Source organism: Nilaparvata lugens, chromosome 7, assembly GCF_014356525.2.
Source record: "Nilaparvata lugens isolate BPH chromosome 7, ASM1435652v1, whole genome shotgun sequence".
Taxonomy (NCBI): Eukaryota; Metazoa; Arthropoda; class Insecta; order Hemiptera; family Delphacidae; genus Nilaparvata; species Nilaparvata lugens.
In genome coordinates, this window is record NC_052510.1 from 25,953,675 (window position 1) to 25,980,333 (window position 26,659).

The window sequence follows — 26,659 nt, forward strand, 5'->3', positions numbered from 1 at the left end:
ATTTTTGTGAACTTCTATTGATTGAGTATTATAACTATTGCTTGCAAAAAATTTGAGGGGTTTTAAACTAGCAAGCTATAATTTATTGATCCTTGGATGTGACATAAGCGTTGATGAACAGAAAACAAATACTTTCTTATATAAAACAATCCAATACACATTGAATCATTTGTCAAAGTAGTAGAAAAAATGTCAAAATCCAAGTCATTATGGGGGGCCCGAAATAGTATATTTCGCACCCAGGGCCGAAAATGAGACTTTTCTGGCTCGAAATAGGTTTTCAAGTCCGAGGCCGTAGGCCGAGGACTAGAAAAGATTGAGAGCCAGAAACACATTTTTGCCCATGGTGAGAACGTTATTTTTCGCCACACAGAAAAATAAACAATATAAATATGAGAATAATTTATTGTTGATTAGGCACTTCCGAAAGCAAAGGAAGGTCATAGCTCTAGCAAATCTGAGGTAATCTGAATATCAGGAAATTGTCGAAGTATTTTTATTTTTTAATCTGATTTGTCTAAATAACCTAAAGGATTATGTTCAATTATGTAAGGTTGAGTTTATACTTTTTATTCTTCCAATTGACAATAAGATGATTTTATTATAAATGTTTTGATTCTTGAATAATAAACACAAATAATGAAACATTTTTTGATCAGCTGTTTTAGCACTGAAATTTGGCCAATCTGAATGTCAACGTCAACAATGCTTGTTGTCGTTGACTTCGGAAGTTTAGGTTAGAAGTTCTATCCTACTCTGAAAATCGAATTTGAATAATTTATAATATATAAATCTATTCATCCAAATAAAATGATATTATCTTATTGCAGAATACTTATTCAACTGTAGAAGCATAAACTGATTCCATTTCATGAACCATTTTGTAAACACGTTCACATCAAATCAGAATCAGCTGACTTCAAGGTTATTTTACAGCCCTAGGGCCGTAAAACTTTTACCGGCCTGGTCAGAAAACAGTCATTTTTGGCCTCCATATGACGCACGAAAACCAGCTCATTACATCCAAGTGAGGCGAAAATATGTTTTCGCACCTAGGGCCGAAAATGAGACTTTTCCGGCTCGAAATCGGGTTTCAAGTCCGAGGCCGTAGGCCGAGAAAATATTGAGAGCCAGAAAAACATTTTTGCCCATGGTGAGAACGTTATTTTTCGCTACATAGAAAAATAAACAATATAAATAATGAGAATAATTGTTTATTAGGCACTTCCGAAAGCAAAACAGGAAGGTCATAGCTCTAGCAAATCTGAGGTAATCTGAATATCAGGAAATTGTCCAAGTATTTTTATTTTTTATTCTGATTTGTCTAAATAACCTAAAATATTATGTTCAATTATGTAAGAGGTTGAATTTATACTCTTTATTCTTCCAAATTACAATAAGATGATATTAATATAAATGTTTTGATTCTTGAATAATAAACACAAATAATGAAAAGTTTTTTGATCAGCTGTTTTAGCACACTTGAAATTTGGCCAATCTGAATGTCAACATCAACAATGCTTGTTGTCGACTTCGGAAGTTTAGGTTAGAAGTTCTATCCTACTCTGAAAATCGAATTTAAATAGTTTATAATATATATCTTATCTGTATTTTATTCATCCAAATAAAATGATAGTATCTTATTGCAGAATACTTATTCAATTCTAGAAGCATAAACTAATTCCGTTTCATAAACCATTTTGTAACCACGTTCACATCAAATCAGAATCAGCTGACTTCAAGGTTATTTTACAGCCCTAGGGCCGTAAAACTTTTACCGGCCTGGTCAGAAAACAATCATTTTCGGCCTCCATATGACGCACGAAAACCAGCTCATTACATCCAAGTGGGGCGAAATATACTATTTCCTCCACCTACTGTCTAAATTACTTACTTACTAAAGTGTTACTTTTTCGCTCTCAGTAGTAAAAAACAGAAAACTCCCTAGGGAGGAAAAGTGACTCCATTTAAATAACATGGGGAGCATCTCTATTTTGAAACTTACATTGTAATAGGTTAGAAGGTCTAAGCTCAGATGAGAAAGCATAATAGAGGTGTCTGTCATTGAGTCAAGTGAATTCAATACCACAACCAGAAATTTGATTAACTCATGAATATATGTTTGTATGATAATTATTATATTCCTAATATTAGTAGATGATAAAAATTTATACATTTTTAAAAATATTTTATTCTATTCAAAATACCAGCCAACAAATATTTTTGATCTGCAATTTAAATCTGAACCGCGTGATCTGGAGTCAGCCATTTTTGGTAGCTGCCCAGCTGATATAATTGTTACAACTTTTGCTGATAGATAGCTCAATGGGCAGTGCCAATAAGACGACCGGTTTTTAGGTTTTAGATTTAGGTTATGTTGTTAGGAATCATTGTCACCAATACGTAAGTAATTAGAATGATTTTATTTGCAGTTTCTATAAAAAAATGTAGATGGAGGAAAAATGTTGTGTACATCACAAGCGAAAAATACTTTTTCTCCCTCAGGAAAATTGCTGCCCTCGGCTTCGCCTTGGGCTTCAAACTTTTTCCCACAGGGAGAAAAAGTCATACTTTTCACTCTAGATATACAAATAACTATTTTGCCACACTTGGATATAATGAGCTGGTTTATGTGCGTCATATGGAGGCCGAAAGTGATTGTTTTCCGACCAGGCCGGTAAAACTTTACGGCCCTAGGGCTGTAAAATGACCTTGAATAACAGCTGATCGTTTCTGATCTCACAAATCATAGAGGGATTATCTCATAACGACTGTAATAATCTATATAATTATGTATCGTGAATCGCGGTATTATGTCTATAATATATTTCATAAATTACTGTTTCATAATTTAATATTAATAAATAGCCTCAACATATATAATGTTGGCTGCATTGTCCATTGTCAGAAAGGTGCGTATTGCTAGTATTTAAAAGTGAAGAATCAAATTTGAATCAAAGTACAATAATTGTATCAATATTTAAAATTAATAATAATTATTAACAATTATTGTTTCTTTTTATTATCGAATTCCACTTCTTAATGCAATACAATCAACAATAATAATAAGAAAATACAGCAGAGTTCTGAAGTTTAAGGTAAGCCTACTGGTGAAACTCATCCTTGACTGAAAATTCCTAGTAATTTTTCCAAAATTCATTATTAAAACTGTTAGATAATATATTTCTTCAATATTAAACCATATAGAGAAAACATTAGGCCCACTCAAGATTGAATCTTCGAATGTTTTCTCTATGATTTAACTATTTTTAGAGCAATATTTTGTTGTGAAAATGCTGGCAAACCAGCTTCAAATTTGCTGCTATACACTATATTATAGTAGTAGCCTAGATACGTTACCTGACTTAATTCAGAGTGGAAATTTTATTGTGAGACAGATAATATATTAATTTCAATAATATAAGTCATGAGCCAAAGTCTGTTGTACGCTTTTTAGGAGTGAAGTAAACTTTAGAAGTCTAGTTCACAGTACAGTATTACGTGTCTGCTTAGTCTTATGAGTCAGGCCCCTATGTTCAACAATATGCAATGGCCGAGAGCATAAAGGTGTAATACATCAGTACTCATAATTCGGTGATTAACATGATCAAGGTTCGAATCTTGGTCAATAACATTTTTTTTTGTCAATGAATTTCGACTTTTATTAGCTATTTTTTATATTAGTTGCCGTATTTACTTTTTTTTTAAATTTCAATCAATTTTTTAGATATATTTTGAGTAATTTGAGACAAAACTGTGAAACATGCAATTATATTAATTTTTTTCATCACATTATTTCAAAATAGTAATGAAAATTCTATTCATTCATTTATACATGAGATATTGCACCGGGCGCAAAGCACTTCTATCTGGTAAATGGATTTCATCTGATAAATGGATGAATTACTATTTATTTTGGAAGTATTATTTATAATACTGTATTATAAGGCCAGATTGCACAAAAGTCTGTTAAATATTTGAGATTAAATGTCATGAGAACCAATCAGAATAGACTGTAAATACAAACAATTTGAATGTACATTTGACCTCTCAGGAAAAAGTAGTAGAATCTGCTGGAGGATTCATGTTCTCAAACAATCATAACTGCACATTCGACTTCTATTTAAATAAAAAAGAATAAAATAATAGAGATTTGTTGTATAAAAAGTATAATGATTGTATAATTTATTTTACATGAAAAACAAAGAATTAACTGTCAATAATGCTTATTTTTTATAATTTAATATGTATTTATGTATCTAGTATAATTGAATAGGTATTTAAACTATCAATAAATGATCATTTCTATAACTTGATATGAATTATTTTGTAGTTTTGATACCGAACAATAGAATACAATGATACTATCATAGCCTCATAACATTGTATGATTTATAGTAGCATAACCTTAAAATTTTGCTTTCAAAATTGCCAACTTAACATTATAATTATTATTTTTTTGGTGTGGCAAAAAATAGCGTTCACAACACGGGCAAAAATGTTTTTCCGACTCTCGAATGCTTCAAGTTCTCGACTTTGTCTCGAACTTAAAAACCGCGATCTCGAGCCGGAAAACGTACATTTTCGACCCTAGATGCGAAATATACTATTGCGGGGGGCCCGAAAAAAACTGTTATGCCACTGCTTCGCAGCTTTGTTTGAAGTAGTGGAAAGGTGAACATATCAAAAGTCCTCATCCCCAACCCTTGTGCTTGAGGGATGAGGGTGATATAAAAGTTGCGTTTTTCATTTCTGGCTTACACGCATGTATCTTGGAAAACAATGCATTTCCGCATTTCAGCGACATGACTAACCAAACAAATGAAGGTAGATAAATTTCCTACAAGTTTGGTTCAGTAGATTTTTGTGACATCTCTATTGATTTCCGAGATATTTGCTCTTGAAAGTGTAAAATTGATTGAGGAGACAGTTTCTATTCAAACTTTTTGCACTTACAGGGCTTATTACACAACAACAATGCATAGAAAAAAGAATTAGCCCACAGAACGTTGGGTTGTAGAGCATTCAATTCTCTTCAATATGTATTATTTCATCATTCTATGCTTTCCATCAATTGTTATAGCAGCTTGTAGACTTACCACAGGAGGTAGGAGTAAGGACTTTTGATATGTTCACCTTCTTATTACCCTAAACAGAACTGCGAGGTCAAAAATTGTTTTTCAAACTTTTTCCTATATAACACTTCATTGACTGGACTATAAATAAATTCATAAAACTAATAATTATAGTTCAAAGAAAATATAATATGAATATAAATATCAATAAAAATGTCAATATTTATTTTTTATTAATTATACAGAGTGGGTGAAATGTTTTAATATCTCATACACAAAAAGGTAATTTGACTGTGGGTGTGATTGGGGATCCTACTCAAATTAAAAATACTACTTTACTATGACTTTAAAAATCTGGTCCGCCATCTTGGATCCGCCATGTTGAATGTGATTTTATTTTCAAAATGGAAGGTGGTCATGCGATGCATGGTTTCGATACGGATTTCCAAGAAAAAATTAATGACGAAAACCGCACATCAATATCTCAAACCGTTTTTAATTTAGCCTACTTATTCATTTAATTTTTGATTTGCATGGTATTAATTAATAATGTGAATATCTTCGAAACAAATTAGTATTTGAGAGTTTCCTTCACCCCATTCTAATACGGTAACTATAAAGAACGTGCAATAGCTGTTACATATTTTCATCTGTAGAGAATGAAATTTTCATTCTTAGAAGTTGAAACAAGGGTAGGCTACTACTGTCGCACCGGTACTAATGATTTTTCATCAATTTTTAATTGAATTTAAAACTTACACCGACTCCTCTGCTCATCTCTCCCATGTGCTCGGAATACAAGTCTTTGATGAGCATGTCGAGAGTTCGTTCCCTTTTCTGTGAGAACGTGGGTGTGTTGAACGCTGCTTTCTCGCCATTTATTACTAGAACAAAGAAAAGTTTTTGCAGATTGAGAAAATCAGAAAAGACAAAATAATTATGGTTGAATAACTTTGTAGTTTTAACTACCAGTAGGGTTACTTAAAGGATTTCGTGTGCATTTCGTGTAGATGGAAACATACCTAAATATTCTGATTCTAGTGTACCACAGGATATCCGACCTACTTGATGCTAATTTGTGCCGCGTAATGGCTGATTCAAGATGGCAGGTCCAGCGTTCATTGAAACGGTCATAGAATGGTTACAATCCATGACAGATACCTCTAATAAATGTTTTTGAAAAAGTGCACTTTTTTCGGTTGAAATCATGTTTTTGGTGGAAATGTGTAAAAACAAACTTTGTAGAATAGTTTATTTTGATTCGATTCGAGTTCATTAGTGGTCTCTGTGATGGATTGTAACCATTCTATGACCGTTTCAATGAACGCTGGACCCACCATTTTCAATCGGTCATTACGCGGCCCAGTCGCGCCTTTGGTACACTAGAATCAGAATATTTAGGTTTGTTTCATCTTCACGAACTGCCAACGAAACCCGGTTTTTGTGACATAAGAAGCCCTACTGTACCTCATCAAACATTATGAAATTGTTGAAGACATTATGTAAGCTTGTCAATGAAGCTCCTGAAAGTGCAGGTAGAGGTAGCACGTAGCATATATCTACTTTTATTATACTACAGAACTATGCAAGTTAGGCAAGTTAGATTATTGTTAGTTTTTGGACAATATCACAAAAAAATTGTCAAACATTTGCTGAATATATTCCTACAGTGGAATCAACTTTAAAGCCCGGACCATACTGTTCCCGATACCGATAATAATGTCCAATAATTGTGTTGGGTGGTGGGACAGATCATATATGACGGTCATGTGTGGCATGCACCATTCCAGGCCGTTGTCATCTATGTCAAATACATCTATAATGGAGAATGATGAGCTATTGAGGAAGCCTACTCTGAAAATAATAACAGAAAAGAAATAATGGAAATTATAGTGAAAATCATCTAATAAACCCGCGAAAGCAGTGGAATTTTTAAAAACGTTTTTATTTGATGACAACTTTGCAATCCCTTACCTTATTATGATATTACAATCATGGCTTTGAATACGGTAGTAAAATAACTATATAATTAGTTGTTTACTTGTTTGAGAATATGTGAATTCATCACTCATTTCCAACGAAAAGTAACAATATAATGCCCTAAGTAAAATAGTTTGGATTTTCCAATGTCAAGATGATATTAGGTACATATGATCGAATTATCAAATTATACTTACACTTCACTATAAGAAACTCTCTAAATTCTTCAGCTACTCGAAAGACTGGAGGGCATGGAAGTGATGGTCCAAATAATGGCACCGATTCTTCTGAATAAACGACTAGACGATAACTATTATCTTCACTACAATAACATACAACAGCGAATACATCTGTATAGAAGTGTCAAGGAAAATTATTAATTCATGTAGACATAAGTTTAGTAGATTAAAATAAATTATTAGTCAGACAAAAGTCAGTAAATATTATACTATTATAATCGAACATATTTTTTGAATTCATAATGTCTCAGGTAATAGTAGAAACTATACATACGATACCGTATTTAATCAGTTAACAATGATAGAACTTTTAAAGAATACATTTTAAAGCAGTAGAATGATCCAGTAAATTAAGCGAAGGATACGTGTAAACTGCGATTTGATACTTGTTGGATTGAATTGAGACATTTGAGCAGGTCCACCATCAAAAAATATTATATTCACTATATCATTCCCAATGTGCCTTTTTCGTTCCACCTGAAGAAAAGAACAGTCTGGATAATATTATTACATACAGAAATATAACAATTTTGACTTGAGCGATGAAGAAAAAATACAAAGGTTTAAGAGAGTATTCCTTAATAGAAGAACACATTTGCTGCAAAAATAAAGCTATTAAGTGATTTAACACATCTGTATTGATACAATCCAATAATTCACTAATTTGTGTTAAAATGGAAAAATGAAGACCATCTGCAATGGAAAATATAAAGGTGCGTACAGATATACGCGCCGCGAACATGAGCAATTCACTTTTAATCAGCTGACTATATCTTTATGTTTACAGAAACGGTAAGATAAAGATATAAAAAGCTTGGCATCAGCTGATTAAAAGTGAATTGCTCTTGTTCGCGGCGCGTAAATCTGTACGCACCTTAACAGGATCCCATGCAGGAATTAAATACAACTTGTAGGAATTAAATAGAATGAGCTGGACCATATCGTACCTGTTGCCTATTATCTTTAGAGTATGGAAGGAGTGTTGATACATGGAACATTATCTCGTGGCCCTCATAAATTGTATATACAGAACTTTTCCCAGTCATATCACCTGTAGAATAATTAAAGGTAGTTCAAATGAGAGTATATTATTCGAATATCATGCTTCTCAAAAACAATACATATTTGTGTAGAACTATCCCTCCAATTCACAGTCAATAAGATGGCGAGATAGTCATTTTTTACTACAGTTCTACAGTAATGAATTGCATCTTGTAGATTGAATAAGTTCGATATGATATTTCAATAAATCAGGAGATATTGGATCAGGCTATTATAAATATTTCCTCAATTCATTTGAAAACTTATAGTTACAATATTGAAATTAGAATATTCTTTCTCTTGTATATTCATAAAGACTATATTCTATGGATAAAAATGTGGAAAAGTCACAATAACCCTTTTCCAGATTGATAGAGATTATTTTTCATAAAAACGTTCCTTTTCATCAGATTTCTAAAAATAATACTTATAATTTAATATTCATTCCACTCTTTTCCACATCCTCAACTAGATTATAATCAATTACAATATTATCTACAAGGTACTGTATTCAATAAACTCGACATGAATTTTATCATTGTTCAGTCTTTTCAAACCTATAACTTACCTTTAACGTCTAACCCACCCCTGTATTTATCCCATCCTTTCAATGTTATTTTATCTCCAAGGAGTGAGATGAACTGATCCCATTCTGGACTGCCGAATTCTGGAAGTAATATGATTATAAGAGGATTGTTGAGAGCTTTGGACATTTCAATACATCATAGATACTACATTATTTATGTACAAGTTATTCTATTTCAGATAATCATAATATAGCCTAGTTTTTTAAAAAGTATTTTTTTCTATTGACCCAATATTCAAATGTCCCGAAAACATAATATTATATATAGGCCTATCTCCAAATCTGAAATGCACACTGAAAATAGATTCCTATGCAGTTATTACTCAAAACATTTTCTCAAATTATGGTACTAGAAAAAATCCCGTTTAGAGTAGGTAGGTATAAAAATTGTCTAAGAATTCATATTCAATGTTCAGATTGACAATGAGAAATATGTTCAGTAAAAATTACAATTCATAGTCTTATGTTAAAAGCGGGTGAGTTGAAAAAAGTAATTCTATACGTTGGATTAATAAAACATCTCTGAAGGATAATAAAGTTGAATCTGGTTGCCACACCAAAATGTTGGACCTCGTGAGCGCAGAGATGTTATATATTTTATTCATTCCTGAGAAGTGAGTCCAGAATATTGTATTGTAGTCTTTTGCAGGGGTTCATCAACTACAAAAAGGAAAGGCCTACCTAATAATTATTATGAAGCATATTAATCATGGTGTATTTCACAGTTACTATAGGGAAGAAGGAGAAAATCAAGTTTGCCTGCTTGACAGGTTAATGAAACAGAAGGATTGATGTGAAAATGTGAGTGAATGAGAAAATATGCGGGAGAATGAACGTAGGTGGTAGTGGAAGATGTTGAGTTGCTTATTTGTGAAAGGTTATCTCGCTCAGGAAAGGAGCACAATATTATTAACCCCAGGAACAATGCTTGTACGCTATAATCTATCCATATAATAGCTGTCAAAAAGCAGACAGCTTTGGCTTTCTTAGGTTTAAGCGATGTTCAAATGGAACTCATTTCTCCCCTTTATAATTACTTCTATCCATCACTTCCACCAAAATTAATCATACAATTCTTACAGATAATAATTCAAGGATAAATATATTTTTTCGAATATTGATGTTAGGTCTACTCTCTACCAATATGTGTTTGGCTATATTTTCCAAATCATCATCTTTCAACTTGAAAAAAAAACTGAGAGCACCAGGACCAGGCTGGAGAGGATTAATCTATTTTCTTTAGATATTTGGATTGTTTTCAGATTGAAAATAGGATCAGTAGGTTATATTAATAATTATTGCTGCTGTATTGATATTGCTTTGTGAGTAATTGTTTGATTAGCTAATCCATGAATAAGAATCTAGTGCTGAAAAGTTGATGAAAATTAAAAAAAAATCATCAGAGGTAGCATAATGAAAAAGGTAGAACAATGGTAGAGGAAATCTATTTTTAATGCAATACATAGATTACAAGAGTCAAGAAAGTTGAAAGCAAAAAATATGAACGGAAAAAAGAGAAATCTGGTGTGGCGCACTCACATACATCACTTTCCTTGCCGTTATGAAAATTATTCACCTGACGCTAGTATTCACGCGCATCTCAAGTCTACTATTCAAAGATCTGAGCCAGCTGGTGACAGGACAATACAGGTAACGCTGGAGAGGTCTACTATCTCTTCGTAGTGAATGATTAAGCGATGAATCAACAGTTACCAACAGTTTGCAATTAAATAATCACATTTTCTCTAATTTCGAGCTTATTCTCAATTTTATAGGTGAAAATGCTAGGTACTGAACATTAATTGTAGGGATTTTCATGCTCAATCTTTCCTACTTGATTTTTTTTGTTTAAATTGTATCGGGAGCCTGATAATTGGGAATCTAAAATCAAACTTTGCAGAGATGGGGCAGAGCTCCTGAAATGTTTACAGATATGGGACTTGTGGCAGTTGATAGAGCTTATCAATGACTATTTTTGGTATAAATTTGATCAAAATCGTTGGAGCCGTTTTTGAGAAAATCGTGAAAAACCCTGTTTTTTACCTCATTTTCGCCGCCATTATGAATTGCATTCATCGAAATTGTTCGTGTCGGATCCTCATAGGGGAAGGACCTTAAGTTCCAAATCTCAAGGACCTTGAGAAGTATAGAAATTTAGAAATTGGGGTACCTTAATTTTTTTCGGAAAGCAATACTTTCCTTACCTATGGTAATAGGGCAAGGAAAGTACAAACTTTAGGATAAAACCCACAAATCCTTTACATTGGTGAGAATCACGTTATTAATGTCAGCAACTGATTAAACACATGCTCCCATAATATTCAATCATCATTAAAAATTATTCTATTATGATTTATATCGAAATATTATTTTGCCATACAAAAAACATTTTGACTATCGTGGAGTGACAATATTGTATCAATTAGTTTCATGGAAATTAGCGAATTTGAAAAATGAAAAAAAAAATCAATTGATGAAAAACAGTGAATTTCAATGTAAGTTATATAGTACTGAGATTAGGCTACTTTTTTAGGGCTTAAGCTACGTTTACACCAAAGTTATTGGCAAAATTTTAATAACTTAATCTTAGTAGATTCTATTAGATTGAACGGACTTTGACAAACACATAATAATGATCATCATGTGTATGATAAGTTATGTTCAATCTAATATAATCTATAAGGATTAAGTTATTAACATTTTGGTGTAAACGTAGCTTTAGTTAGTTAGTTTTTTGTTATTTTGTTCAAATGTACAAAATGTTCAAAATTAAATTTTTAAATAATTTATTGATTACGATTATTTCATAAATTTCAATTTTTTCAATGAAATCACCAGAAATTTTATATCAAGGAGAAGACTAGACTACATAGTTAACTGAGATTGGAGTTGGATGGTTATTTCCTTTTATTTAGTTTGAATATTGGGTTAAATTAATAACTTTCAAGAATTTATTGATTAGGCTATGATTTCTTCATAAATCATGATTTTTTATGAAACCAAAACAACTTTGATATCATGGAGTAGACTACTTGCTGTACTACAATTACATAGTGTAGGCCTACTGAGATTATATATTTTATGTTTAATAGTTTATTTCCTGTTATTTTGTGTGAATACAGGTTGAAAATTACATTCTATTTATATATTGATAATGATTTTTTCATGGATTAAGATTTTTCGTGAAACCACAAGTACTTCTAAATAATGGAATAGACTACATGTTGTACTATGAACAAATATGGAATTTGAGCACGTCAATGCATGATGATACATATACGGTTTGCATCAAACCCTTTTCACTCCACCCAGAATGCTCAAACAGTTTTAAATTTTTTTCAGTATTTTTCCCAGTATCAGTGAGTCTTGATATATGGAAAAAAATTGTCTCCAAACAAATTTAGATAATCATGCTGTGCCATACACTCATGTTTAGGTAATAGTGGTGCTGATTTAGAATGTTCCTTCTCCACACTATGTTTTTTGAGCTTGAATCGCAGCTACTCACAATATAGAAGAAGGCGGAAAAAGAAATTTGGCAACCATGCTTTCCTATTCTTCCCACCGACTTTATAGAGTCAATCTCACTAAAGGTGAATTTATCGAACTCTTTTCTATCATGACGAGGAGAAAATTAATAATTGAAAAAATATTTCCATTCAATTTTATAATGATCGTCCTTGGAATACTAGTAGTTCTGTGAACAGTAGACCTTGCGGAGTTGTGAACCACAGCCTCCTCACTGTCCATCAGAGTGAATCCTGTCTAAAGTCGTGTCCACACTGAACAAATGTTCGACAAACATGTTTGTTGAAAAAGTTTGGGCAAATTTAATATGTTTGACAAACAATGTTTGCCCGGAGCCAGTGTGGACGCGTCACCAAACAAAATATTTGTAAGTGGGAAGAACAGGTTTTATGTTTTACAGCTGTCAACCCTGAAAATGTTTGGAAAAACAGTAATTGTTGTTTGACAAACAACGACTGTCCAAACTTTTTAAAATGTTTGTCCCTGAGCTCCTCAACAAACATGTATGTCAAACATTTGTTCAGTGTGGACACGGCTACAGAAGTAAAAATATAAAACTGAGTACCCTTTTTAAAATAATTTCGTCACGACATGTTTCAGCTATATACGAGTTATGCCATGATCAAGTGATTGGAAAATAAATAATTTTTGGCAGATAATGACATTATATAGCCGAAACATGTCGTGACGAAATAATTTTAAAAAGGGTACTCAGTTTTATATTTTTACTTATATTCAAAAGTAGCCCTGAAGAAAAAAAGACTTTTCCTGTCTGTATGTCGTGTCGGCGAGATATCGGTGTTTTTTACCAAGTTACATTGAGATATTAATTGCATGCGTCATTGCATGCAACTAATAAACCACTCGACAGCTGATTCATGATGAATAATTCCAAGGTACCTAGAAATACATTGGATAAATAATTCTATAGTCTGATTTTAACGGTAATATTGGCGTTCGAAGGAGACTCTTTTTCCTTTTGTATTATCCTTAAAGTGCAAAATTTCAAAAAAAAACTATGTATACGTCGACGCGAAATTCAAAAAGGAACATACCTGTCAAATTTCATGAAAATCTATTGCTGCGTTTCGCTGTAAATGCAGAATATATAAAACATAATAAACATGAAGAGAAATGCAAAACCGTCGACTTGAATCTTGGACCTCACTTCGCTCGGTCAATTACAATCCTCCATGATAGAATGTATCTGAGAGTTTCCATATATCACCAACATAGTTTCATAGATACTTGCCGTTACTGAGCATCTCATCATCACTATGTTGTCCTGGCTTTGTGTAGAGCACTCCAAATTTGAAATTCACAGACCCTTCCTGCTCTTCAAGTAGTAATAGGTCCTGTGAAACAGTGCAATAGAAAATTAAATTTAACCAGATAATTTTATCTTGAAGTTATGAATTGAAGTATACTTTGAAGCATCTTGAAGCATGATCAGCTTCATGCTCCATAGTTTTAAGCTTACAAAAAAGTTTTGTTCTCAGTTTGATTTTCCATCATCAAACTTGAATTTGTCCCAACATGAGTATTCTAATTCAATCAATACTGTATTTGATTGCTTCAATATTACACAAAAATCAATAAACAAGACTTCAGATATTCAAATACAGTAATTATAAATTCTATCAATCAATAGTGAGCTTCAACTCTAAAAATGTCCATTGATCACATTTTACAAAATTAAGCCAATTAGCATGCATGAGCATTAACGATTTGCATATTGGCCAACTTCATTCTTAATTAAAGTTAAACGGATCTGAAGTGTATTTTGAAATATATGAGAATTTTCTGCAATCTGATATCTGACATTACAAACTGATAAATTTGTTGCTCTATTAACATTGTAGTATAGTAACTCTCTTCTCAAGAAAATATTTTCCCGAATCTATTAGAAATATATTGTGTATTTGGATGCACACTTACCTTCTGAATATCAGGTGAGAAAATTTCTTTTGGCCCTTTCTCAAGCTTCTCCATGTTGGGAAAATTACTGAAAGGTAAGGAAAATTATGAAAAAAGTGAAATTGATTGTTTCGAATGCAATTTCTGGAGCTTGAAATAACACATGCATATCATTGATTTTCTTCAATCACTGATAACTCATTCACAGATTCTAAATATATTTAATAACACGGTTGATAGAATTCGAATAGAACACAACACATATAAAATGTCAGTAGTCCAGTCAACGAAATATTATAGAAGGAAAAGTTTGGAACTCAATTTTTGACCCCGCTGGTCTTTCGAGGATAGTAAGGGGGTGAACATCTCAAAAGTCCTCACCCCTACCCCCTGTGCTGAGAGAGTGGGGGTGGTTTAAAAGTACCATATTTTGTTTTTTTGCATATATCTCGAACAATATGCGTCTTTCGGAAATTTTGTCGAATACAAAATCAAAGCTTACAAATTAGTCTACAGGTTACATCTGTAACATTTCTCCATATTTCTCATAGTTTTCCAAGTATGAGCTCTTGAAGGTATCACAATTTGAAGAGTAACCCTTCCAGCTCCGATTTTTCCATCTTTCTAACCTTATAACTTTTTAACGATTGATTGAAAAAATCCGTATCATAATCATATTCTCTCCAATTAAATGTATTATTTCATCATTTTACTTATCTCCCTACGATTGTTGCAGCCGTTATAGTGTTGAGTGTGAAATCTTGAGTTTAACAACAATAATAGATCAATTGACAGGGAAATTTGGAGGGAACGTTTGAAACACAATATTTGACTTCGCAGCTTTGTTTGGACTACTTAGAAGGTAAACATATCAAAAGTCCTCATCCCTACCCCTTGTGCTCAAGGGATGAGGGTGGTTTAAAAGTTAGGTACGTTTTTTATTTCTGGCTTAAACGCATGTATCTTGGAAACAATGCGTTTCAGTGGAATGACTAACTGAACAAAAATGAAGCTAGATAGATTTCCTACAAGTTTTGTAGAATAGAGTTTTGTGATGTCTCCTTTAGTTTTCGAGATACCTACTTTTTGATGTGTAGAATCTTTGAAAAGACAGTTTTTCTTCCAACTTTTTGAACTTTTAGGGCTTATTACTCAACAACAATGCATCGAAAAAAAGTACTGAACGTTAGGTTGTAGAGGATTAAATTCTTTTCAATTTGATATATTTTTTCATCATTTAAAGCTTTCCATCAACTGTTATAGTGGAATTCTTCAATGTTGTTTTCCATCATGAACTGCTTATTATTAAAACACTTTTTGCTATTAAAAAGAAAGACTAGCAGTCAGAATGTTTTACAATAAATGAATCAATCACTCACTGTGACAACGAGATCTTTGGGCAGGTCCACCATCTTCCTGATCAGGATTCCCCATGAATTTCTTTAAAAAATCACGAGTTTACATTATGAATGCACTTGAAAATCTTTTCAAAAATCTCTTACCTTAGAATTTGTTTCACTGTCATCGGTTTATTAGGTGAATATGGCAATGATATTTTCTGAGCACCCTGTAACAAATAAATCAAGCATATTTAACTGTGTTGTTGAATAGAAAAACACATATATATTCATGATAGATGTAAAAAATTAATTGGGCAGGATGTCTCTGTTCTTTATCTGAGAATCGTAATTGATTCATCTCTTTGTTATCGTTTGTATGTTGAATCTACAATGGAGAAATAATGGTTCATGTAAGCAAAGAAGGTACCGTACAATTAGAGGCAATACAATATTTGCCATAGTATTCCGTTTCTCTATGGTACAATATAGGGAAAGATCAATGTAAAATAGAAATACTAAATACTTGAATATCATAAGAAGAGACTCACCGTCTTTTTCCATAGGATAGCCCTGTACTGAGGGCCGCACTGGTTATTAGCTTCTGCCAGCACCACTGACAGGAAGAAACTTCTCTTTTCACCATCTGCACCCACATAATTCTGGTGTACTGAAATAAATTCAAATTCAATGTTCACCATGATAGTCTGATGCTAATCCCAGGAAAATATAATCAACTCCCAGTTTTTTTCCTTTTTCCTATTTTCAAACTATCCTACATCTGTTATTGGATAAAGACGTTGTTTCTCATCCATTTTCAATGTTGTACACAAGTTTCATCAACTCGCATGGGAAACACAGGAGAGAACCTGTGCAGAAACCTTCTAAACCCAGAAATTTTGTAAATTATAAAAGTTGTAAGTTGATTTTCCATGATAAAAATGTATTGTATCACGCTTTACAAACTTTCTTTTCCCATCTACAAAAAAAAGAAGGACTGGTTTGATAAAATAATGGAATACCTATATTTTCTAATTAGGTGATATATTTTTTTAGTCTTGATATGAGTATTATTACACACTTTCACGAAGTATCTAGTGATTCTAGGTACATCCATTTAGAAAGAAGATTGAGGCAAATATTAATCCATTTACAACCGCATTTACAATAGCAATTCATTCTCCTCCATGTATTAAGCATAGAATAACCTATAACCACAGATTTGAAGCCAATGTGCTTCTTGTGATTCTTGTCTGTGATATAAACTTACGGCAACTCTTCTGCCAAAGTTCCAACCCAATTCAATTTATAATGATCATTTGAACATTGTGTTATCATTTATTCAGTAGGCTGAATCAAATGTGTATTGTCTTGACTGTTGATACAGAATCAGGTTATACACAACCACTGGATTGAATTCAGTAGGCCTACATTTGGTCGAGTACTCACATTACCAATAACCAGTAACATCCTTACATAAAGGGTACCGTATGTATTGTTGCGGATCTGTAGTTTGGATCGGCGGATCGGCTGTTTCAACCAGCTTGTTGATCAGACCATACATTGTAATATGATAATATTATAATCTGTTTTCGACGGTAGACTAGTTCTAGACAAATATTTAACTAGGCCAGAACAGGCCAGGACATGTAAGTCCAGACATTAGTGAGTAGACTGAGGTCTTGTCTTGAACGGAATAGGACGTATAGGATGTAATTAATCGACTGCTAGGAGCACTTAGCGAGAGAGCTGCGCTTAGTTTCTCTTCACTCCACTCTCTCTGCTCCACTCTCTCAGCTTCGTTCTCTTCGCTCCAACCACTGACAACACATCAATCTCTAGCAAACGCGCGTTCTGATAAATACGGACCAGCACACATCAGACAAATGTGTAGGAGTGGGTGATACAAAGGCACAAACACACGGGACTCCACGCTACAATCGACACACGGTTTTGACAAGCTTCTCATCATTTACCAATTTGTCTTCATGACTTGTGTTTTTGTTCTTGTGATTGAGTTTGTGAATTCGGGTTGTGTTTGATAAGGCTGTTTCTAGCAGGATATTTTTTTATTTATTTTTATTTGCAATACAAATGTAATAACATTGGTAGATAAAATAATAAGGTAGTCCTTGTGCTATTTTTCTTCCAAATTTGTAGGTGACACAGTCCAAGATGAGGTTAGAATTTCACGTGTACAATTTTCACAAAATTTTAGTCCAAAATAAACATGAAAACTATAGCTTGGAAAAGTGTAATCTGACGTGTAAAAGCGTGTGTGAAGGCATGTTCTTGACTTCTTGCGAATGAGGACGCAACTTGACAAGTGTTATGGATAATGAATGGATGGATGAAAATGTTGGTCGTAAATTGTGTCAAGTTTAACAAACTTAAAGCACTTGTATAAAAAATTTGTCTAAGAGATTATTGAGAAGAGATTTTCCACTTTTTCAAGTGATAGCTTGGATTTTGGTGTATAATTCAGGAATGCTGATATGCTAAAACTCATCTCCATTATGTTACTTCTTCTGAATTTGAGCAAGAAATGTCAAGAGCTAACCATGTTTTTCCTTCCGTACACTTAAATATGAGGATTTGTACAAACGAATGATTAGTATAAATATAATCAACTCAAATGTAGGTAGAGGATGATTTGACACGAATGACAATGACAATTGAATGACATACATGCAAAGAGATTAATGTCTGTATAGAATTTGTTATTAGAATTTACACGATGCAAACTGTTTTTATTACATTGGTTTTATAGGCTTATTTTTATAATATTCTATTCTTAGTTAGTGTAAGTTGATTGGGGCTATTTCATCAATTATGTATCAGTTGATGGAATTTTATCAATTTGACAGGCATGGTCATATATTGAGTTTGGCTTGAAACCAATATCAGATTCATGTATCCAGCATCGGAATGTTATACTAATATATACTCACTATGACATTCGATATGCTATGTGTCAAGGATAACGTTTAGTATGAACAGTAATGTCGAAGTTGCACCAATGAGCACTAGAAACACTTCAAAACGTTTGAAATGCTATGATATGAGTGATTATTGTCGCTTTTGGATACTCATTTGTTGTCAGAGTGCTAGTAGGCTATTGCGGATTACAAGCTTTTTTTCTGATTTATAATTATATCATTGTGAAAAAATGGAGAGTGAATTTGACTGGAATAAAGACAATATTAGAAGAAAGTTCTTGAAACTACCATCACAACGAATTTCCAAAGTCAAATCGTATCTATCATCCTCATTTAGGTCTTTCAAAAGGTCACTACCACTGTATAGCTTTCTAGCCTGAAGGGAGGGTCTTATCCAAAATATTCTTTCTCTTCTCTGTACTGAAAATATCACAGTAGCTGCGGCGAAAGCAGCGACTGCTGCAAGAACTGCCTTCTTCTTCGGCATCTGGCTGGGAACTGAACTTTATTCCAAACATCTTGCAGAGCTACATATAGCTCTGCTAGATAAAATTAGCGTTAAATCTACTTATAGCAGAGCTATATGTAGCTCAAATTTTATATAGCTCTCCAGCTACATAGTGTAAACGTAGCTTTAACAACATGGAAAGAATCAATAGTAGCGCTGCAAGACTGTTAAATCATTCTTACATTATAAATCATCAATTTTCTAGTCGGTCATATCAGACCAGCAGAGAGTACTGATACCAGAATTTCATCAGTTTGTAGCAAAATTTATTGGATAGTAATTAAAATGGCAGCCCATTAGCAACTGCCATTCACTAATTATCCATCCCACGTAATTAATTCAACGAATGTTCTGAATTCCATATAAGGCTTGACTCGTTTACGTGCTATTCCCACAGACACATATTCACAAATTTCAAATTTCTGAAAAGCTCATTGATCCTAGCTTACAAGCGTACAGGGATCAATTTGGTGACACTAAATGGAAAATTGGTCATTTAAATTTATGAATATGATAATCAGTCTTCACATAATACTATGTTTCGCAATTTCAAGTGATTGAATTTCGTATTTGAAGTTTGAATATGTTGTAAGTTTAATTTATGTGAAGAAGCATATTGAACTTGGACTAGAAGAGTATGTAGGTAATCATAGGAAATATTGGAGCATATTGTTGTTCTACGATACTTAAGTTTTAATTTCTGTCAAAATTTCTGTTGAAAAAAACAATACGATAATTAAGGACATTACTTACGCAAGTGATGACATAAAACCTCTTTTCAACCGCATGTGATACATTATTATAAAAATATAATACATTTCATGGGGAATACGATCTCTCCAGTTCAGAGTATGATTAAAATTCTTCTTAAAGTAAGGCTTACAGAAAATTCAATACCTTTTTTGTAGTCACTCTACATAATTCTTCATCTTACAAGAATTAGATTTCTGACTTTCAATCGTTACTTCTTCATTTATTTATATACAATAAACCTACATATAATCTCAAAAATTGGGTAACTTAATTGAAGGTGTATTTTTGTGAATATCAATCAAATTATACTCACATTTTCCAAGAAAATACTTAAAGTACCATCGTGTTTGATATTCAGGATTCTCAAGAACTGGTGTACTCGGCGATCCAAAAATCTGAAACACAAAGAATAGCCGCCCTTGATATAAAAATATTGAAAATTACTGTAAGGAGGTTCACAGCAAAATAATGTCCAAATGATCAAATGATGGATTAATAATTCTCTTCTATTGAGTTTCTTCTACAATAGATTTGAAGAGAGTCAGTTTTATGATTGATTATAGACTTCTCGGGGAAAGTTGATAGTCTTTTTCAAATCGTGCGAAAGACACCGTTTTGGGCTGAGATGGTGTCTGCCCTGCCCCCATAATTTCTTGTGTTTCACACTTGAATCAATAAAAATTGAGTATCCTACAGCTTTAGAACATCATAAGGAAGGTGGTTTTAAAATAAGAGAACACAATAAACGCCTTTCACAATATTGTTCCGAGACACAAGTCTCTTCTATTCAAGTATAATTTATAATACAAGTTGGAAATCAAGTCCTCGTTGAAAAGAATAATTTTGTTCCTAGAGTTTGAATCGGAAAAAACCAAGAATTCAATAGCATCGAAAGCTTGAAACTAGAAAGGTGGAATTGGAAAGAGTCGTCATTGCAAGACTTTTATTTTGAGAGCAAGATGATTCTTCGTGTACTACTCAACTGAACTGCCCTATCCATATCCATCGTTCGCTTTCCATTGTCCAACGGCCACTTTTTTCTCAACAATAGCTGTGAAAAACTCCTCCATTTTCGCAACAAAGAAAAGCACTGCCTTCAATCGAACCCCATTCATTGAGCAGAGAAGTCAGTAGTTGAAGTGTGGGTCTGGTTGTTGTGTAATATGCGAGTCATCAGTGCACGACTCTTGTCAAGAGTTGTAATCTCACCTACTCTTGTGCCACGTAAACCACCCACCATTCATTCAAGTCTTTCAATGAGCAATTGTCAGACCACTGATCAATTGCACTCGATTTATTTCCAGTCGTTGATAGATTTTCTGTACTGCGACGATTTAGCTTCATTTTTTAATATAACTTTATCCTGCTTGAGTTGGGTAGGCTCAATATATTTTTGATTTGAAAGGACCTGACAGATTTCTTCATCGAATTTCAAATCACAGTCACCTGTTCACGTAGAGCTTTGAAAACGTTTTTCAATATAGTTTAGAAATTCAATTCCACGTATAATTTACCGTATTACTGCATGAAATTCACATCTACGACATAAATGACTCATTCTAATAATCTAGAACTTGAAGCTGGTTAGAATTGGCATCTATTATAATGGAGCAAATCAATGTAGAGCAGAATGATGTTCATCCAATTCTAGTATAATTCGATTCTGTTGCTACTAAATTGACATTGAGGTGAAGTGATAACATTCGTCCCCAAGCTCAACAATCAACTCATTAAGCTCAGCTCAAATTCAGTTATTGGCTTAGTTTTGCATGCAGTTCATATGCAGTGCTCAATATTGAATATTCAGCTCATAACTTGAACATCACTATTAAATCTGCCGTCCATAATATATTCATGCGGTAAGTTCTCTCCCAATCTAGTGTAGAGTTCTCCTGTTTACACGTATTAATATCAACATTTACTAGTATTATTGCATCCACGAGGTGGGTTGTAACATGCATAATGTACAGAGAATGTTCCATTAAATTTATATTACAGACTAGCTTCCTCATTCTACAAAAGCTACAATCATCTAATGCTATTATACTTTATGAAATCAAAATTTTCAATCCACAACTTTCAAAATGTTTCTTATTCCTTAAATTATTATTGCTCTATTTATACAGAAGCATAAACAATGGAATAAAGAGAGGTTTAAGTCCAAACCTTCTTCAGTTCCTAAATTCAGTTCAGTAAATAATTGTTCAAAGAAGCTTTATAATCAGGATCACATAGGAAATATCTACTTCAAAAATCATCACCCAATAGAAATTGATTGATTGCAAATCTATAATGATATTGAAATATATATTTTTGCTTTTTCCTATTTCAATGAATTTCTTTAGTAGATGATATTGCAATTGTAAGTTTTTGTTGCTTATTGTATTTTTATTGTATATAATGACTATGTATTGCTGTATTTGTGAAGAAGACGCGTAAGACGTGAGTGACTTATTGTATACATAAATTATGTATACATATACATAATAATTGGCTACTATGTAGACAAGAAACAACAAATAAACAAACTCAAAATCCTCTCTATGATTCACTACACATCTACAATCATATTCTCATAATGCTTTTCAAATCCGTAAGAACCATGATGCATATTTATAGGATAAGAGTACTATAGAATAGACTTCTGTTAGAATAGAACGACAGTTTTCAGAAGAACGTGGTCAAGCAACGGTTCTCAACATGCAAAATCCACTCTATAAAACTTGAGCTAATATATACGAAATAAATTTTGGCTGGATTAATTTTCAAAGGATTTGTGTTGCTTCCAGCAACAAAGTTGTTTGTGTTGAACCCAACATCAAATTAGGTTGTTTGTGTTGTCCGCATGTTGAACTAGATTACGAGGGTGATTCACTCGTAAAACAGCCCGTAAAACAAGGATTGCTACCACTATTCAGATGGCAGTGAATTGGAGAGGCTGAACACAACGCTTTATATCAACCGACCTCTGGTATTCACAAGACAACCACCAGTTATTGATCTCATAACTTCCTCAATAAAAATCAATACAGCTTGTTCATATAAAAGATATATTAAGTTGATAATTCACTCACAAATCACAATTGTTTAAGTCAAAAACCGAGATTGTTCATAACAGTGAACCATGGAGGTTTGTCTGTTGTCAAATACAAATGGAAGATTTATTACTATTTTATTGTAGTTTTGCACTTTACTTATGATACATATTTTGAGGAGACAGGGTCTTCTAAGGTTCAACTCGAAACCTCCTACACAGAAAAATTGTGTTGCGTCATCCAGAGAACTTTGAATTTTCACTAATAGTTTAGTGGTTCCAAATCAGATTTGTTGGTTATCTTTAGCAACCCATATTTTCCCCAACATCAACTAATTCATGAATAATATCGTGCTTCATGTTCTCATGAACATTATCAAGATGATTTTCATCTATCATGGAATAATATTCTCTCCATATTCTCATATTTCCATACTCATCAGTTTGATTGTCTCTTTTCTGTGTAGGGCTACTTGATTATGAAGTGGAAGATGAGAATTTAGCCTTAATCTTTGGATGTGTGGAAAATTTTGATGGAAGCTCTAGCTGACCTCCACCCCCCCTTTTTTATTAATGCTTTCTCAGATACATTGATATTAATATAGCACAATTAGAAAAAGCTCAAATATCAAAAAGCTCAAATTCATCTCAACTTGAGACAGACTAAATTCTAGCTCATTATAAATCTAACCATTCGAATAATATTGCTCATTGTTCAATTATTGTTGATAGAATGAATTTGATGCAGCAGATACTGATTGAATACTGTTAATTTGAGAATGAATGAGATACAACAACCAAGCTTCTATAAGATTGATTTGTCCAAAATTGAAATTCAAAGTTATATTTTCATCTTGTATAAATATTTATTCAGAGGCTGTTGATTATGTTGAATTATAATAAAAAATTGAACGTATGGGTGTTTCAATTGAATATAAATTTTAATTGGTGATTTAATCCAACAAAACAAACGCTTTGTTTAGAGGGAAACTTGGAGGATACATTTCTCCACAAGATCTTCCCATTTTGGCTCTTTCAACTATATTAATTATTTAACCAAAAAATGAGAATGATTTTAATGTATCTTCGAATATAATCGAAAATTTTCCAATATGTGAATCTTTGCTACGTAGGCCTAATCAAAATGGAATAGTCATCCTATTCTAATTCTTTCACTTATTGAAAAGAACGTTTTGAAAGCACACAGATTACTTCAACACGAGAGAGAAAAACAACTCAAGAAAAACTTCTAACTCCAAAGAGCTAGAACACTCAGAGACAAAGAATAAATTCCTTTTCATGGAGAGTCTCAGAGATAAAAAGTACAGTGTATATTGAAGACAGAAATAAGACATCTTATTGGTTGAAAGGAAAGGAAAGGTTGAGTAACCCTGGAAAATTTCGCCATATATTGTTGGGCCTTGAAAAGCTTAGAAGAATGAGCTGTAGTGTAAGATGTATTCATGAAAACTGATGATCGTCCTCATTTTTGATGTCGCTTCAATGGATAAATTATAATGCTCATCGGAAAAGACAAAATTAAGTGCAGAAATTAATTTTCGTGTAACATGATATCGAGAACCTATAAGTGAGATTCTGAGATATTCCAAAATAGGTACCGGAAAATTAGAGGTAGAGTTGAATGCTGAAAATATATATGTTGTATTATTTTATATTTTTCTCAATTTAAAGCCTAGTAGAAGCAGTCTAGAGACAGCGATACAATGTATCAAATGTCTAGCGTCCACACAAATTTGGAGGAGGCAAAGAATTTTCTACAAGAATTTCTTACATTGAAGTTTTCCATTTTTGCTAGGGGACCTTAGACCTGCAATTTTTGGTCTCGCAACCGGCCTATAGACGAGGATTGATCTATAGACATGTCTCGTAAATAGCCTGAGACATGTTTGTAAGACCAGAATAGCACAACAAGTACCCTAGTCGGCAGTCTCAACTGGGCTTGAAGAAAGTCTTTCACAATAATAGCTGAAAACTTTTAGAGAAAGTGGAAAAAACTAAACTTTTAGACCTCCCACGATTCCGACAATTGTATTGAGTCTTGTAGTGAGTCAATCAGTCTGGTGTTCACTCAGCGTCCTCATACGCCATTGCAAAATTTATAGCCACTACACCACTGACTCAGTGCAAGATTCACCCTACATGTGTGAAGCCGTTAAAAACGCACCACATGATTTGCCGGCCCATCGTGAGGCATTTAGATTCAGCACTACATGATTAGCAAATCTTTCTACATATGTGAGGCGAGTAGAATACCGCACCACATGATTTGGCGCCCAACGTGGGGCATTTAAATACAGCATTACATCACCCTACGTGTATTGTCCTATCCTTGGAGGTGAGAGTGACTCCCCCAGGAAGAGCTTCACATGATTTGGCGCCCAACAGTGATAGGCATTGAAGAGGTGGATAATCGACTGCGAGGATTATTTAGTTGCTCAGTATACTATAGCGCTGACAACGGGAAAATTTGTGAAAAATTCATGGTTGTGAATTTCTTCGAATTTAGTATTAACTGTTCACTGTTATATAAAATAACAAGTCGTACCATACCCAATTTTTGAACAGAAAAGAAATTTATCGATTGATGAATTTTTAGAGGAAAAATCGAACTCAGAATTTTATTATTGTGTTATTCGAAAATTGGTCATACTATAAGTCATAGGTATAGGAAATACCATAAGAAAGGTCATATTATTTGAAGAATATTAGGTTTATATTGAAACAATTTATAAAAATTTACAGAAAAGAGGATTGAAGTTATTTATATTTTTAAAAAATTTTTTAAAACATAAAGAGGGAAGTAAAATTAAATCACGGATATATTGTGGAATTCAAGCAGAGCATCACTGCTTTTATATAAAATTTTGCAAAGAACACTAGCCTATATATAGAATTGCGGCAAGAAATTATAAAGTAAGATATTTATAATAATAGTAATAATAAATTATAAGAGGCGTACCTGTATTACCGCATAAGTGTTCACTGTGTATCCTGTGTGTCCTTGTCATTTTTATGTTAACGATATTGCTAACTTGACTCATTTTATCATTGAACACATTGCTAAACCACTTTTTCCGTATTTCACTCACTACGAAGCTATAACAATTTCTGTTGGATTTCTTATTAATTATTTTATATATCACATCAACACTTTCACGTTTATTCACTACACCGTTTCGTCGCGTTATTTTTCCGCAAACCATGGCAGGAAACGACCAGGTCAATCCAAGTCTGTCGGACACCGAAGACATCTCACCCGATTGTTCGCCGCCATCCGCATCTGCCACCGCATCCGCCGATTTCCATCCCAATGTACTGGATGATTTATCTTCGACGCAGGTGGAGGTGAGCTGCATTCTAGTGGAGGATCCGTTGGCCGCCCAAGAGACGGAAGATGTCGCGCGGGATAAACGCCCATGCATTGCCGTTCCAGAGGTCCGGACGCCCGCATCTCATGTCATAGAACCATTGCCGCCATCCGAAGACCACACACCCACCCCTTCCGTGTTACAGATGAGTCTCATCCTGGAAGCATTGAACGATATGATCAAAGAAAGGAAACAACTGAACGAAACACTAAACAATATAAATAAGAACTACGACCAAATAAAGGAAGTCAAACAAGCAAGCGGACGTGATACATGTATGGAAGACCAACCTACCGAAAATGTCAAGGCTGAAGTCGCGCCGCACCCTGCAGA

General features: G+C 33.3%; 1 protein-coding gene across 9 annotated transcripts in view; it reads right to left on the reverse strand.

Annotated features, from left to right (window-relative positions):
• LOC111058662 (GTPase-activating Rap/Ran-GAP domain-like protein 3) overlaps positions 1–26,659 on the reverse strand; it is a 382,310-nt gene that overhangs the window by 33,926 nt on the left and 321,725 nt on the right. For all 9 annotated transcript variants that reach the window (XM_039432400.1, XM_039432396.1, XM_039432394.1 and 6 more), the window contains 10 exons: positions 20,217–20,298; positions 16,255–16,373; positions 15,869–15,933; positions 14,388–14,454; positions 13,702–13,804; positions 8,904–9,002; positions 8,242–8,345; positions 7,660–7,771; positions 7,253–7,405; positions 5,835–5,959 (listed from right to left, as the gene is read on the reverse strand). In XM_039432400.1, the coding sequence (XP_039288334.1) occupies positions 5,835–5,959; positions 7,253–7,405; positions 7,660–7,771; positions 8,242–8,345; positions 8,904–9,002; positions 13,702–13,804; positions 14,388–14,454; positions 15,869–15,933; positions 16,255–16,373; positions 20,217–20,298 (1,029 nt within the window). The remainder of the gene's footprint in view (positions 1–5,834; positions 5,960–7,252; positions 7,406–7,659; positions 7,772–8,241; positions 8,346–8,903; positions 9,003–13,701; positions 13,805–14,387; positions 14,455–15,868; positions 15,934–16,254; positions 16,374–20,216; positions 20,299–26,659) is intronic.